General features: G+C 39.9%; 1 protein-coding gene across 1 annotated transcript in view; it reads left to right on the plus strand.

Annotated features, from left to right (window-relative positions):
* Positions 1-15,453, plus strand: part of syd (JNK-interacting protein syd) — a 466,678-nt gene that overhangs the window by 284,443 nt on the left and 166,782 nt on the right. Inside the window, exon 20 of the mRNA XM_080274254.1 lies at positions 9,538-9,585. Within this exon, the coding sequence (XP_080130380.1) occupies positions 9,538-9,585 (48 nt within the window). The remainder of the gene's footprint in view (positions 1-9,537; positions 9,586-15,453) is intronic.

The following is a 15,453-nucleotide window of genomic DNA, read 5'->3' on the forward strand; positions in this document are numbered from 1 at the left end:
ACTGTAAAATATATATTGGTATAATTAAATAAATTACTAAATTAGCAACCTGCCCACCACCCGCGGTGACTGAGGTACAGTAGGTCATTGTCCAGGAAAAACAGCCTATATTTACCAAGGCATTGGCAAAGGTGATTACTGTATCATCAACTCTCTCTCTCTCTCTCTCTCTCTCTCTCTCTCTCTCTTCAACAGAGGAGGGAGGGAATGGAGAACAAGGGAGAGAGGAGGGAAGGAATGGAGAATAAGAGAGAGAAGAGGGACGAAGTTTATGCCTTATCTCCTCACTCAAAGGGACGCTCCTTTGCCATTTCCGTATTTATTCTCTCTCTCTCTCTCTCTCTCTCTCTCAGAATAATGCTCTTTCTCTCTCTTTCTTGTCTTGTCAAGACAATTTATTTAATAATTCAGTATAGATATACAATAGCATATGTAATTCGTTACAAAAAATAAAAAATCATGAAAACAGAGTATTTAAATCAAATATCCACAGCCTAATAAATTATTAGGCTGTGGATATTTTATTTAAATAATATGTTCTAATGGTTTTTGTAAGGAATTGCATATGCTAATCTTAATAAATAATGTATATATATTATTATTTACCAATAATAATAAATTAAAAAATATTAAAAATACATTATCTCTGTTGAAGCATATTAAGAAATGCTACTACCCCCTTCCATCCCGCCTCCCCCTACCAACCCACCCTCGCGACCCACCCCAGCCTCCCCCATCCATTGTCAAGCCATGCGGGAAGCTCCCAAGACCACATGTCCCTTGGATTGCGCAGTGCGCAAGCGCAACTAAGTTTGTGCTTGCGCGCCTGCCTTTTCGTGTGCACAAGCGCAAAATTGCGCATGGTCTCGTGCGGTGTGCAATGCGCAAACGATATCACCGGAGCGCAAGGGTGCGCAATTGCGCTTTGCGCAAGTGTTTGCACACCTGCCCAGCACTGGGTTTTAAAGTCTTATTTATTTATTTATTTTAACTTTTTAATATTCCAGGAAGTCTTCATTTTTTTTTAGCTCTCACCATCCATTCACTCAATATAGCATTGCTTTGGGTGTCTGCCCTTTCCTCTCTTCCTTCCTTCTTCTTCTGCCTTTCTTTCCTTCATTCTTTCCTCTTCCTTTTGCATACGGGTGACTCTACATTCCCTCTTCTGCCTTTCTTTTCATTCTTTCCTTTTCCTTCTGCCTACTGTTGACTTTACACTCCTTCCTCTGTCTTTCTTTCCTTCTCTCTTTCCTCTTCCTTCTGCCTATGGGTGACTATACACTGAGTGACAAGCCAAATGGTTTCCTGTACACCAGGAAACTATTTACTGCACTGGATGGTAACCAGATAACCAAATTATGGCACTTGGTGGTTTAGTGGGTAATTAACCCGTGAATTGCGAGCCACGGCTCAGGCTGGGTAGCATCGCGTTGCGAGCCACAACTTTGGCTGTGCTGGCTGTGCATCGCCGTAAACAGCTCGACCCCTACTCAAACTTACACATTGTGCTGCGCAAAGATGGAGAGAGAGAGATTTTTTTCTTTTCACCAGATGATGCCGTGGATGTTCATCTTCAAGTTTATTTATTTAAAAAAAAAAAATCATTTTTCACTGCTGTACGTAAACTTATGCACGGCCCTACGCAAAGACGGAGAGAGAGATTTTTTTCTTTTCACCAGATGATGCCCTGGATGTTTATCTTCAAGTTTATTATAAACAAAAACTAAACAAAAAAAAGAACTTTTTTTCCTTCGTTTTTTGCTCACCACGGGGTGGGATAAAAAAAGGTACTTGCGCAATCCACGGGTTAAGGTGCTGCAGTCGGATTGAGCCTGTGTAGCGTTACAACCAAAGGGTGGTTGGGATATATTGCCCACGTAATGACACTCACGGATGAGTGAGGCTGGTCACTCTCATCTTAAATGTCAGGACCGACTTGCCTAACCCTGGGCTCCTTCGTTCCTTGTGGGTTGGCATAGGATTGATGATGGATGGATGATCTTTGCAATGTCAAGGTGGCATAAGTCATTAGGATGCCCTTTAGTTTGTCAAATGCCCCTTTGAATGGCAACTGTAGTAGCAGTTTGAAAGTGATGAAAATGATGACATGTGGTCAGATGTTATCTACCCTTTTAAATCAGATGATGTAGTGCTACCTTTAGGTGACTACACAGAGTGACAAGCCAATTGGTTTCTTTTAACCCAGATAACCTGTTATGTTGTGTGGCAGTCCTATAGCCAATAAATGAACACCAGGTGATCTAGTGGATTAAGACAGTCAAACCAGATGTGGCCCATAAGGGGTTAAATCTGAGTCATGGTTGGGGTTTGTTGCTCACATGATGACTCAGGCAAGCAACTGGTGACTCCTTCCATCAGTGTCTGAACTAGATAGCCAAGCCCTTGGCACCTACACTCCTGATCGGGCAATTTAGAGTCAAAGACAAAAATAATATATGGTATTGGTTTATTCTTGCTGTCTCCATATTCTTTTATTTAGCTCAGAGTCATTTTTTTTTAAGCTGAAGGTTTAGTTATGCTTTAATTTTTGCCTGAAATATGAGAATTGTGTCTCATGTTGGAGGAAATTGTGGAGGTACAGTAATAAGAATAAAATTGGAAGCTTGGAAACTACATTATCATGTTGAAGAAGGTAAAATAGTTTTTCAGATATTCAGCAAAATCCTCACACTAGAATTATATGATGCAGATATAAAGGGCAACTCAGCAGATAGGAAGGAATTACAAGTTTCTGAAACAGTAAATGGGATATACAGGGTGTCCCAGGACTGTGTCATTATTTCAGGAGATCATGTTAGGAGGCATACACTTCAAGAGGTTGTGATTAGCTACAGCAATGGGGTATTGCATCTTTTATATATATATATGTACAAGGAAGAAGAAACTAAAGTCCACAAGCCCACAAGATTATTCTCTTCAAGAAAAATAAAAACAAAATAGTGGAGAGCCAGGTTCAAAATCCGTTCGTGTTGAGATGCCTGGGCACATTACGTTGAAAAGGCTGGAGGTCATAGGCAATAGGAAATACAGACAGAGGAAGACAATTACAGAGTTAACTTGTTGCATACAAGAAGGACTGTGAGTAATGTTTAACTCTTGCATTAGTGAGCTGGACAGAAAAGGGATGAGAGTTTGCTGCCAGACAGGTGCTGCGTGCCCACTGTAGTGGTGGAGGGATGAAAGAAGACAGTTCAGAGGAGCAGTGCCCTTTGAAGGAACAAGAGAAAAGATAAAGATGCAGCAGTGCAACGAAGAGACAAAAGTTGAAGGGAGCCAGTAAGAGGTGGAGTTAATGAGATGAAAAGCCTTTGACTCAGTCTTGTTGAGAACTTTGTGGAACCCTCCCCACACATGAGAGTTGTATGACTTTGCCACAAGGGAGTGGGAAGTAATTCCATCCTGTGCAGTGTTTGTGATTAGAAGGTGCATAAGAGATAAAGTGGTATTAGAGGTAGACTGTGAGGTAATGCTGATTTCATGTGTGCAGTTTGTATGGGAGAGCATGTGGAGATTGCCAGGCGTGAAAGACTCTGCCCTTTCCTCTTCTCCTTCCTTCTTGCCTTCCTTCCTCTTCTGTCGTTCATTACTTCACTCTTTCCTCGTACTTCTGCCTATGGGTGACTTTACACTCCCTCTTCTGTCTTTTTTTCCTTCACTCTTTCCTGTTCCTTCTGCCTATGGGTGACTCTACACTAGTGACAAGCCAATTGGTTTCTTGTACACCAGGAGATCATGTACTGTGCAGGGTGGTAACAATATTACCAAACTATGGTGCCAGGTGGTTTAGTGGTTAATTAAGGCACTCCAGTTGGGTTGAGCCTGTGTAGGTGTTTATCCAAGAGGTGGTTGGGGTTTATTGCTCACATAATACCACTCAGAGATGAGTGAGGCTGGTCACTTATCTTAAATGTCAGAACCAGCTTGCCTAGCCCTAGGCTACTATGCTCCTCATGGGGCAACACAGCATTAGATGATGATGATAATGGTGAAAGGATTGAACTTGCTGGTGAGTCTCTTGAGTGTGTGGAAGAGTTTTGCTATTTGGGAGACATGTTATATGCTGGAGTAGGGACTGGAGCTACCTCTGTGGCTAGAGTGAGGAGTGTTTGGAAGAAGTTCAGGGAGCTTTTGCCTCCCCTGACACTGAGAGGGCTCTGCTTCCGTGTTAAGGGATCTTTGTATGCGGCATATGTTAGGAATGTAATGCTATATGGTAGTGAGACCTGAGCAGTAAAGGGAGAGGAGATTCGCAAGCTCAAATGTACAGAAATGGTAATGAGTAGGTGGATGTGCAGTGTGTCCCAGCGTTAGGGGGCTAGGTTTATGATGGAAGAGTTGAGAGGTGGGATGGAACTGAAGTGTATTGGTGTTGTGATGAGGAGAAGTATATTGAAATGGTTTGGGCATATGGGGGATGATAATTGGGTGCAGAAAGTGAAAAGTTTTATTGGTGGGAGTAGGGTAGCGAGAAGTAGACCGAAAAAGACCAAGGATGAGGTCATTGAGTGTGATCCCAGGGTTAAGGGACTAAATAGGGAAGCTACCAGAAATTGAGCAGCATGGAGAGGTGCCATTAGGTGACCAAGGCTGATGCATGCAAGCTTTTTGGAGCCTTCATCAAAAACAAAACAACGGGAAATAAAACCTTTTTGTGTAGCCAACCACTGTGCGTGGTTAAACAAGGCATGTAGTTGATTTAGCACATCTAATCTCTTGGAAGCAGATTTTACAAGGGGGTTAATATGATCTTTTCAGAATAAATCCCAAGAGAATGAAACACCAATTGTGTTCGAAGGTGATGCAGGATTGAACTGGATATTATTAAAAATTACAGGATATCCCTGTGGAGTATTTTGATAGGTCAAAAAATGTAAAAATTGACTTTTTGGTGCATTAAAAACAAGATTACTTTTACCTAGATCAGAGATATAAGCCAGGTCAGACATTAGGTACACCATAGCCTTGTCCTATGTTTGTTGAAGTGATTGCTGAGATGACGCTTTGAGAACCAGATGGAAAGGTGAAGGGTGGAATCATCAGTGTATGAGAGGATAGGGTTAGATGTACAACCTAGAAGGTCATTGATGAATTGAAGGAAGAGAGTTGGTGATAGGACAGAACCCTGAGACACACCACTATTGATAGCTCTAGGAGAAGAATGGTGGCCATCTACAACAGCAGCTATAGAATGACAAGAAATGAAGCTAAAGATGAAAGCACAGATAAAAGGATAGAAACCATAAGAGGGCAGTTTGGAAATTAAAGTTTATTCCGGACTCAATTGATAGCCTCAGAGATGTCAAGTGCGGTGGCAAAGCTTTTGCCAGAGTCCTGAAAGGAGGGTGACCATTAGTCTGAAAGGAGGTTGAGAAGATCGTCGGTGGAGTGTCCCTGACGGAGCCCATACTTATGATTAGAATGAAAGTTATGATAGGAATGGAGCTTTAAAATGTTTATGGTAAGAATAAATTCAGCTTCAGAATACGGGATGTGAAAGCAGTTGGGTGATAGTTAGAGGGCTGAGGATGGTCACCCTTCTTTAGGACAGGCTGAATGAGAGCAAACTTCCAGCAAGAATGAAAGGTACAAGTTGACAGACAAAGGCAAAAGAGTTTACCTAGGCAGGGTGTAAGCATGGAAGCACAGTTCATGAGGATCAGCAGGAAGGACCCCATCAGGCCCATATGCCTTGTTAATATTTAGGCTAGTGATGGCAGAAAGTATATCAATTGAAGAAATTTTAATGTCAACCACGAGAAAGTCAGAGAGGGAAGTAATGGACGAACAGCACCAGAATTGTCTAAGGTGGAATTGTAGGAGAAGGTGTGAGCAAAGAGTTCAGCATTTTCAGTAGAAGAAACAGCTACAGAGACGTTTGAATGGAAAAGATGATGGAAGAAGAATGAAGTACACTCAGACCCCTACTTACGAAGGATCAACTTACGAGAAATTTGCAGATATGAAAAAAAATGTGTGTATGTGTGTGTGTGTGTGTGTGGGTGGCAGGTCAGTCATAGCAAGGAAGGGTGGGGTCGGGTGAAGACACTGACAAGGAGGTGAGGTGATAATTGCAGTTCAGGGTAGGATAGAGGATAAGTGGAGGAATAGAGACAATAATGGCCTTTGATCTGGGGGAGAGAGAGAGAGAGAGAGAGAGAGTAGCATAGCACAGAAGTAGGTATGGAATAGAAAGATGATGGGGTAGAGGGAAAGAACTTTATGACCTCAGTAAGTATGGGATTAGGGTTAGGTTGGAGAGAGAGAGAGAGAGAGAGAGTAGCACAGCACAGAAGTCGGTATGGAATAGAAAGGTGATGGGGTAGAGGGAAAGAACTTCATGACCTCAGTAAGTATGGGATTAGGGTTGGGTTGGGGAGAGAGAGAAAGAGAGAAAGGGGATAGTACAGAAGTAGGTATGGAGCATAAAGGAGATGGTGTAGAGGGAAAGAACTATGTGTCCATGGTAATTATGGGATTAAGGTTGGGTTCACAAGAGAGAGAAAGAGAAAGAGAGAGAGAGAGAGTATAAGAATGAGAGATGGATTTACGAAAAAAAAAAAAAAGAATTACGAAAGACCTTTAACAACCAATTATTATTGTAAGTTGGGGACTGGCTGTAAAGTTGTTAGAGAGGTTTTTGGCAAGGTGCCAGAAGGAGCAGGAAGAAATTGAGTCAGAGAGTTCAAAGCATTTAGTGTGAATGAAATTATTCTTCTCACAGCAGAGAACAGACTTAGCATGATTGTGGGCAGAGGCATAAAGGAGATGAGATTCAGTGTGGGTTTGCTTCGGTACCTTTTGTAGGCCTTCTCCTTGTTATGGACAGCATTAGAACAAACGTGATTAAGCCAAGGATTTTTTGAGTTTGTCACGGAATAAGAGAAAGGAGTTCCTTCATGTGTGAGAGAATAACCTCTGTAATGCGCATACTCAGATGGCACTTGGTCATGGAAGCAATAATTATTCCAAGGAAAATAAAAATGGTATAGCCTGAGGGCCTCCCAATCAGCAGCATGAAATTGTTGCAGCCATTGTTTCTCAGGAGACTGGTTGTTTTTCTTTATATTATCCAATTTGTCTTCTCATGCAGCTTCTATTTTGAATATGGCATGCATGCTAAAATATTTTAACTGATAATCCCCTAGAAATCTGGTAAATGTTGACATTTATGAAGAATGATTGCAGTTGAATGTATATGAGTTGGTAACAGCACAACAGATTGAGAGGTGGATGTCATAACTCCTTGTTTTCCTCTCATTACTATAATAAAAACTTTATGATATCACTCATGTCATCATCATCTTCACTGATGAGTCCTTGGTGGCTCGAGCATTTTTTCCCCCCAAAAATTTTGACCTAATACTGGTAACATAGCTTCAAGCCCTTCCATACCTCAGGCCCTCCAGGACCTGAAAGGGGTAACATGGGTTGAATGTTAAAGCCTTACAGTTCCAGAAATATTAGCTTAAATACTCAGTAGCAATGGAATTTGTTTGTAGTGGATAGAAGGGTTTTTTTTTTTCTCCCATCACTTCTAGATACCCTGCAATTAAGTACCTGTTGTGAAGTTGACATATTGGTCTATAATGCTGACAAATACTATCTTTTAATACATTGTTAGAAATTCTTAGGACACCCTGTATACATTGAAATTAGATTTATGGATTTATACATTCAAATTAGATGTATGGATACTGTAATAGTGTGTGGGACAGTAACTGTTAAACAACAGCTGAAAATGTTTAACATTTTGCTTACTGTAGTGTTTGGGAAAATGATTTTTTATAGCTTATAATAGAAATATTATGTGGGCAGTAGTTTGTTACTGATATTTTGTTTACCTCCCTTGCTGATTTTCTAAGTGTTGTTTCCCTCTCAATCTTTCCTTACTTCTGTCACTTTATATCAGTGGTGTCAAACTCAGTCCTTCCCAAGGGCCACACTTCAGTTCTGTTAGCTGAGAGCCTAGTCTGCCTAACAATTACATGTAATTTTGTGACAGACTGTCAACATTCCCTATCATTTTCAACTGGTGACTATGCTTTCTAACAACTTTATTCCCATTCACTATAAGTTACAACAACCAGTGACTTAAAATAAATGTAGAAACAATAGGATAATACCAGTTAAGCAAGTATAAACTCACCCAGAATTGTGGTACATGTGTCCCTGGGAGCCTAGACCAGCGTGTTTACATTTTGCACCATGTCTAAATTTATCAAATAGGAAATACTGTTTCCAGATTTCCATAAGATTTGTGAACTATATTTGCACACTGTACTATACATTATTACACTAAAGTGCGTGCAAATGTTAAGGTTGGAATATAAAGTTGGAAACTTGTTGAATGAATATAATACCAGTACAGTGTAATATGTAATCCGGCAAAGTCGCAGCCTATTCAAACATTCAGAGAAGTTCGGTACACCTTTTAACCCTTTCAGTGGCATTGGCTTCTGCTTTGAGGTAGTGGCAGATAAAAGTTTCATGACATTTTGTTCATCAATAAATTATTCAGATGGTATTTTTATCAATCAGATTATCTGTAAATCTAACAATGGTGTAATATTTGTTCAGTTGAACTTATGACAGATTTTATGGATTTTTCCATTTGTTATTTCTCATTTTTTCCTAAGTCATCGTGGGCCACTCTTTTCCTCCTCGGAGGCCACGTGGCCTGCGGGCCACCAGTTTGACACCTCTGCCTTATATCATCTGCTTTTCTTTTCTCTATCATTTCGCTTATTTTTTCAGTCTTTCTGACTTTTCATTTTTTCAAGTTTGTCATGTTTTTTCTTTATCTCCTCATCTGCTTCATGTCTCTGTTTCCATATCATTTCTTCATCCCATCTTTCTCTATCTCTCTCTCTCTCCTTGACTTATTTGTCTTACAGTTTGACTATCAGCTATCCTCTTTGTTTTTCCTTTTTTTTCACACAGTACTGCTTTCTTTTTCTTCTGTGTCTCATTCTTCTGTTTTTTCCATCCCTCTTTGAGTTATTCTCCCACTTTTTGCTCATTTTCCTTACATTTGTTTCTTTATTTCTCCTTTGTGCCTCTCATAGTTGTGTATTTTTTGCTCCCTCTCTTTCTTTGTTTCTTCATTTTTTCTTGTCTCATGTCTGTGTCTTTGTATTCCATCTTTCATACACTGTATTTTCTTCCTCTTTTTTTTCTACCCATACTTAACTACTTTTTTCTTTCATCACTCCCTTCTTCACCCTTTCTTCATATTCTGTTACAGTATACAGTACTTTATTCCTCTTTTACCACCCCCTGCTTCCTTCTTTCCACACTTCCTTTCTCACTTTTCTTGTCCCTTCTTGACTACTTTTCATTGCTTCCTCCAGGTGCATTTTCCTCACCCCTTTCATTTTTTCTTCCCATTTTAACATCATTCTAAGCTTCCTTCTCCTCCGTTTCCATCCTTCCTTCCATCCTTGCTTTCCTCATATGCGTATTCCCAGTAGCTGAGTGTTTTCTGACTGTACGTTTGTCGTATGTGCGTTCTTACAGAGATCCACCCAGTTCTCACCAAAGAGACAATCGCTTGTACAGATCCAGGTGAGTGTTTAAACCGCTTGTTGTTGACTAGCTTGTTTTTATTTTGCTTTTGCTATGTGTCTGTGGCAGTGTGCTTGTCTGTGGATGGTACAGTATATTTATAGGTTTATGAGGCTCCCTAATAACTACCTCATTGTTCTGTTTCTGTATGATATATGCTAAAACTACAAAGACTGGGGTAATACTGTATATACCAGCAAGAGGACTTTGAGGTGTAATATTTGAAGTATATTGGTGAGGATGAGGTGCTTGGGAGTCATATAAACTCATGAAAATATGGTCCTTTGTGTATGATTTAATAAACCCCTTCAGATGAAGTGTCTATCCTGATTTTAATTCACAAGGTAGTTTGCAGGAGATATGACAGTCATAGTAATGTAGTTAATGGACGTAAGTTTCTAACCCCTTCACTGTCTCGCAGGCTCAATAATATGGTTGGATGGAGGTGGAATAAAATAATAAAGATGTCATCCAGTGTGAAGGGTTGATGGAAATAGTTCTAACTCCTTCATTATGAAAGATCTCTCCAGAGCTGATTAAAGTCTTTACCAGTATTTGGTAGCCAGAAAAAAAAGGAAGGTCTCATACTGAAGGGGTTCAGGTGGCTGCTATTTTTTTCTCAATACTGTGTTTGGATTTTTTTTTTTTTTTTTTAATGCCCTGTGAGTTTGGTTAATGTTTTTCAGTTTAAGTCTCAGGCCCATGGAGTATTCACAAGCCCTATCTAGAGTAATATAAGTAAGTTGTCCCCCAAGGTTTATGGGTCCATTGACTGTTGTTTCTTTCACTTTGATTATTTGCTCTTTGACATTTCTATCTTTTACATTGTATATGTGTGCATGAGCATGCACATACATGTTTGTCAAAGAAAATTTGACAACATTCATATGTAAGTAAATATTTACAGCATAATAATATTTGTTGCTCTTAATACAGAGAACATCGATTTCCAAGGTGTTTTGTTCATCAAAAATCCATGAAAATGCAGAATCATTCATGTGTTGTCTGTTTTTTAATGCATGCAATGAAGGACTGGTGGTTAAATGGTGCTCACAGTGTGTCTGTTATGTTATACAGTAATTACTCATTTTAAGTCCTTTTTAGTTTGTCTTTCTGTATCATCAAAACTAAGTGATGAACATTTTCATGTTGTGTTTGCATTATTCTCATATATATATATATATATGAAATTTTCTGCAATGCAAAGTATAATATATTTAACGTACCTGTTACCTTGCATGAATTTAATGTGCAGATTTAGTTTATGAATGGCTTAGTAGGGGATCTGATGTATTTTGGCACTGCTTTGACTCTGCCCTGTAAGTCACAAGCACTTCAGTACATGAATGTCTTTTGTATTTTATTTGTGCTACTTTGAAAAGTTTTTAGTGAGCATGAGACATTTCAGATGGAAAGGGTTAGATACAGCCCTCCTTCACCCCTCTACTATTAGCAGTCCTTCTTAAGTTGAATAAGATTGCCAGATGGTGGCCTTACTGAAACTGAAGAAAATATCATTTCCTGAAAGGACGTAATTTAAAAATATGTGGTCATCTGTCAAACATAGCCATGTGCATACTGTAGTTTCTCCTGCAGTTGTACTGTCCAAGCTGTCGTACATTTGCATGATGCTAAGTGTCTTCTCTTGATAAAGGATTACTTGAACAGAAAAATCTTCATTCTCTGAACTGCATCCCTTTTTATAGTAAGGAGTTACTACATTAGAATTTTTTACATTATATGTGCCACTTGCAGTTTAAAGTATTGCAGTAAAGCACTTTATCACGAAGTATTGCACTGAAACGTTTTATCACCCAGATAGTTAAAACTGGTATCCCTCATTATTGCATCCCCTTAGGGTCTTATTCTCATAGGGTTATGCAACTTTTTAGCATTTCTTCCTGTCTTATTTATTTCTTCATATGTTACATTCATATACACTTGTATGATTTTTAAACAAAGAACAGTAGACCCTTGCTGTGATGAACTAATCTGGGGGGAGGGGGAGCCTGATCTGATACAACCAATAATCTGTTACAGTGGAATCTCCTAAATTGTGCATTTCTAAACAGTGAATTCATAATACATGGCAGCATCATGCAACAATTTGCAATATCAGTTGTTTACCAACCACCACGCTAACTGGATGCGTCAGTATATCATGCATTCTAAATCCTCATTTATAGCTTGCAGAGGTATGTTTATAAAAAGGCCCAGTAGCTGTGGTAATGCAGGAATTATGATAAGTAATCTGTGAAATACTCATTTCAATAGATAATTGGGAAAGGCTGTGCCTGTCTGGTAAAGAATTAAACACATGGTGCAATTCATCGGTAGAAGTGGTGCAATTCTTCACTAGACGGTTGTGGCGATTCCACCTATAATAACAAACTCATGATCTTAAAGTCAAGTAATTTTGATAAATATGTAGTACAGGTAATTAACTGTTGAATTGGGACTGCAAGAAGTGAGTGGAAAAAAACAAAATTGGGGTGTTCAAGGAAGCTGGCAGGTCACCATTGGCATTGTTTACAAACGATCTCTCCAACTGGCCGCTTTGTTTATCGAGCACCACTCCTACTGGATGCGTCAGTGTATCGTGTATTTAAATCCTCAGTTATAGCTTTCAGAGGTGTGTTTATAAAAGTGCCCAGTTGCAATGGTAATCCAAGAATATTAAATACCTTGTGAAAGAGTAATTTCAATAGAAAACTGAAAGGCTGCGCCCGTTGGTTAAGGTCAACATCTTAACGGCTCTTATGACAACATGGAGGTAGCTGATGGCGACGATGTCACCGCTTCCGTTGCCTCCACTGTGAACTTTGAGGGGTTCCTGAGGGAGGTTGATGAGGAGGAAGCAGTACAGAGGCGGCAGCATGAGGCAGCAGCACACTCACTTTGTGCTGAGAGGCTGTAGTCCACCCCAAGGCTTGGAACCCCTACCCCCACATCCCGGTCGTTTCAGCTGTAAACCAGTTCAGTCATAGTGGTCAACGGCCGAATCGTCTTATGGCCAAAATGCAGGTTAGGTTAGGTCTGGCCTAAATAAATGTCTGCGGCCTAACTGTATCATGGCCAAAAGTAAATATTGCCAGGTAGGCTCAAACTCCTCCCCCCTCCCCCCATCCATTCAAGCAGTGTTGTCTGTCAGAGTCGGAAAAAAGTCTAACAATATTGTTCATTTCCATTAAATATGATTTACTATTTTCTTTTCCAGGTCGTTAGTGTTTGCTTGTGACCAGTTTGATGTAGATGTGGGGGTAAGGAGGGTAACTTTTCCAAGATGGCAGACTCATGAATAATTTTCCCTGTAAGATTAGTTATTTCTAACTCATGAAATTCTCAGATTGCGATCTGTGCCCTGTCTCATAAGACTGCGATTTAGGAGATTCCATGGTATATCCAATGGTCCACCCCTCAGTTGGGATTTTAAGCACATGTATAAAAGTAAATGAGTGCAATAGCGTATTTAATGCTAGAAATTAATACTATACCCATTTTACACTAACTTGGTCTATAATTTTACCCTTTGATAGCTTATTTCACATCCTTGTCCTAGCACTTTTCATGATCAGTACAGTATTACTATAGTTTGTGATTGAGGAGGAAATGGAAATTGTGAGTGCATTTAAGTATTTGGGTAGTGTGATGAGTAAGGATGGAAGTTTAGAGGGTGAAGTACTTGAAGGGGTGCAGCAAGGAAGAAAGGTTTCTGGTTCCTTGAAAGTAATGATTAGTAACTGGGAAGTGAGCATGGAAGTGTAAAAGTTACTGCATGACAGTATTGTGATACCAACTCTAATGTTTGGAAGTGAAGCTTGGACCTTGCTGGAGGGACACAGGTCAAGAGTGAGGGCATTGGAAATTAGTTATTTGAGAGGAGCATGTGGAATCACATGGAGGGACAGACTGACAAATGAGGAAGTGATAGAGCATTGTGATGTGGATGTGAATGTGATAGGAAGCATCAGGAAAAACACATTGTGGCGGTTTGGTCATGTGGAGAGGGTGGAGAGCAGGAGACTGACTAGGAGAGAGTGTATGTGAGTGAGGTGGAGGGGGAGAGAGGGAGTGGAGAGGTATATGAGAGAGGGGGGTGTGAGCTGGGAGCAGGGCAGTGAAATGGCGGGGGACGGTGCAACATGGAGGCGATTTGTTTGTGGCCACCCCTTACGGGATTGAGGCATCTAGCAATAGATAGCTAGTTATTGAAACTCAGCACTCAATGGGGAGAGGGCAATTTCAGGCCAGGTAGGAGTAAAAAGGGTAGGAAACCCATGTATTACAACCCTTTGCACTCCATTTAATGGATGTTGTTCACAATAGCTGACAGAAATCTGGTGGCCTTCAAAGTGTCTTAATTCTTAATCCAGTCTACCGAGGTTTGTTAAATCGAGGGTCCTATGTAGATATTAGACAGATGTTGATAAAAAAAAAAAAAAAAATGAAAGAGTAACATTATCATCACCTCTAAAAGCTTGTATCCACCTGGGAACTACTGAGAAGGGATGGTCATGACAGAACTGCCACTTGGTTACTCCAACCTCACATACCTCTCACTTTTCTAGTTACCCTTTTTCCTCATTCAGTATTACCCTCAATCTCGCATTCAAAGGATTTTCTGTTGCTCCCTTTCTGTGTCCATTCTTTAGGTCCAAAATAAATTGCTAAGGAAGAGGTACTTGGGAGTTTCTTCATCACACAGGAATATGGCCTCAAATGCCATAGTCCTGACTACTCCGAAATCATATCAATCGTATACTTTATTGTGATGTTATTTATATGTAAAGAATAACTGCCCTGTAAATTGCACTTATGAGTCATGCTGATGGAACAGTGATTATTATCATCACCAGCATTTTTGCCTTGATAGAAATATGTGATTCCTGTAATTGTACAGTACAGTATTACAGGTATACTCCTAGATGCAATACCCTGGCTTTGCGATGGGGGTAGAAATACCACTTTACCCCGCCTAACGATGGTCAAACCCCAGTTTAGCAATGGGGTTTTTTTTTTTTTTTTTTTTTTTTTTTTTTTTTTTTTACCAATTTTGATGATACTGTAGACTTAAATTTTGTGTTTAGGTTGATTTATAAACATTGATTAATATGTTTTAGTCATAGGTCAGGTGAACATTGTCATTTTAGGGTACAGTTTACTAAGTTCAACTTTTTGCAGACTTATACCTTATTTGACAGTTTTCAGATTTATTTGTGCGTTTATGTGAGTTACAAACTGCTTTTAGGCTTAGTTTAGCTTGTTTATTTCGGGGTTTAGGTTAACTAGAAACTTGTTTTTGGACTCATTTGGGTGGGTTTAGGACTTGGTTGGGGGGGAACCTAAGATTCAGAAACAAATCCCTATACATGTTAAATCTACCCTGAGATATGATGCCCCTCCTAGCTATGGGTTTTTACTTAACATATTGCATCATTAAACCGAGGTATACCTGTATATGTTTTGACTGCTTCATTGGCTTGTCATCGTTTCATTTCATTTTGTTTTTCAAGGCTCCAATATGCTTGCATGCATCGATCTTGGTCACCTAATGGCAGCTCACCATGCTGCACAATCCATGGGAGCCTCCCTGTTCAGTCCCTTAACCCTGAGGTCACACTTAATAACCTTGTCCAAGGTCTTTCTTGGTCTACCTTTCGCAACCCTACCCCCAATATTTAACACTTCTCACCTTCTACACCCAATTATCACCCCCCATCCTCTCCACATGCCCAAACCATCTCAATCTACCTCTCCTCATCACAATGGCAATACACTCCAGTCCAATCCTACCTCTCAACTCTTCCATCTTAAACCCAGCCCACCCAGACCTTGCATGCAAGGACACACTGACTTCCACTTAATCAT

Source organism: Coenobita brevimanus, chromosome 57, assembly GCF_032717465.1.
Source record: "Coenobita brevimanus isolate Jiangsu-jjx chromosome 57, ASM3271746v2, whole genome shotgun sequence".
In the NCBI taxonomy this organism is placed as follows: Eukaryota; Metazoa; Arthropoda; class Malacostraca; order Decapoda; family Coenobitidae; genus Coenobita; species Coenobita brevimanus.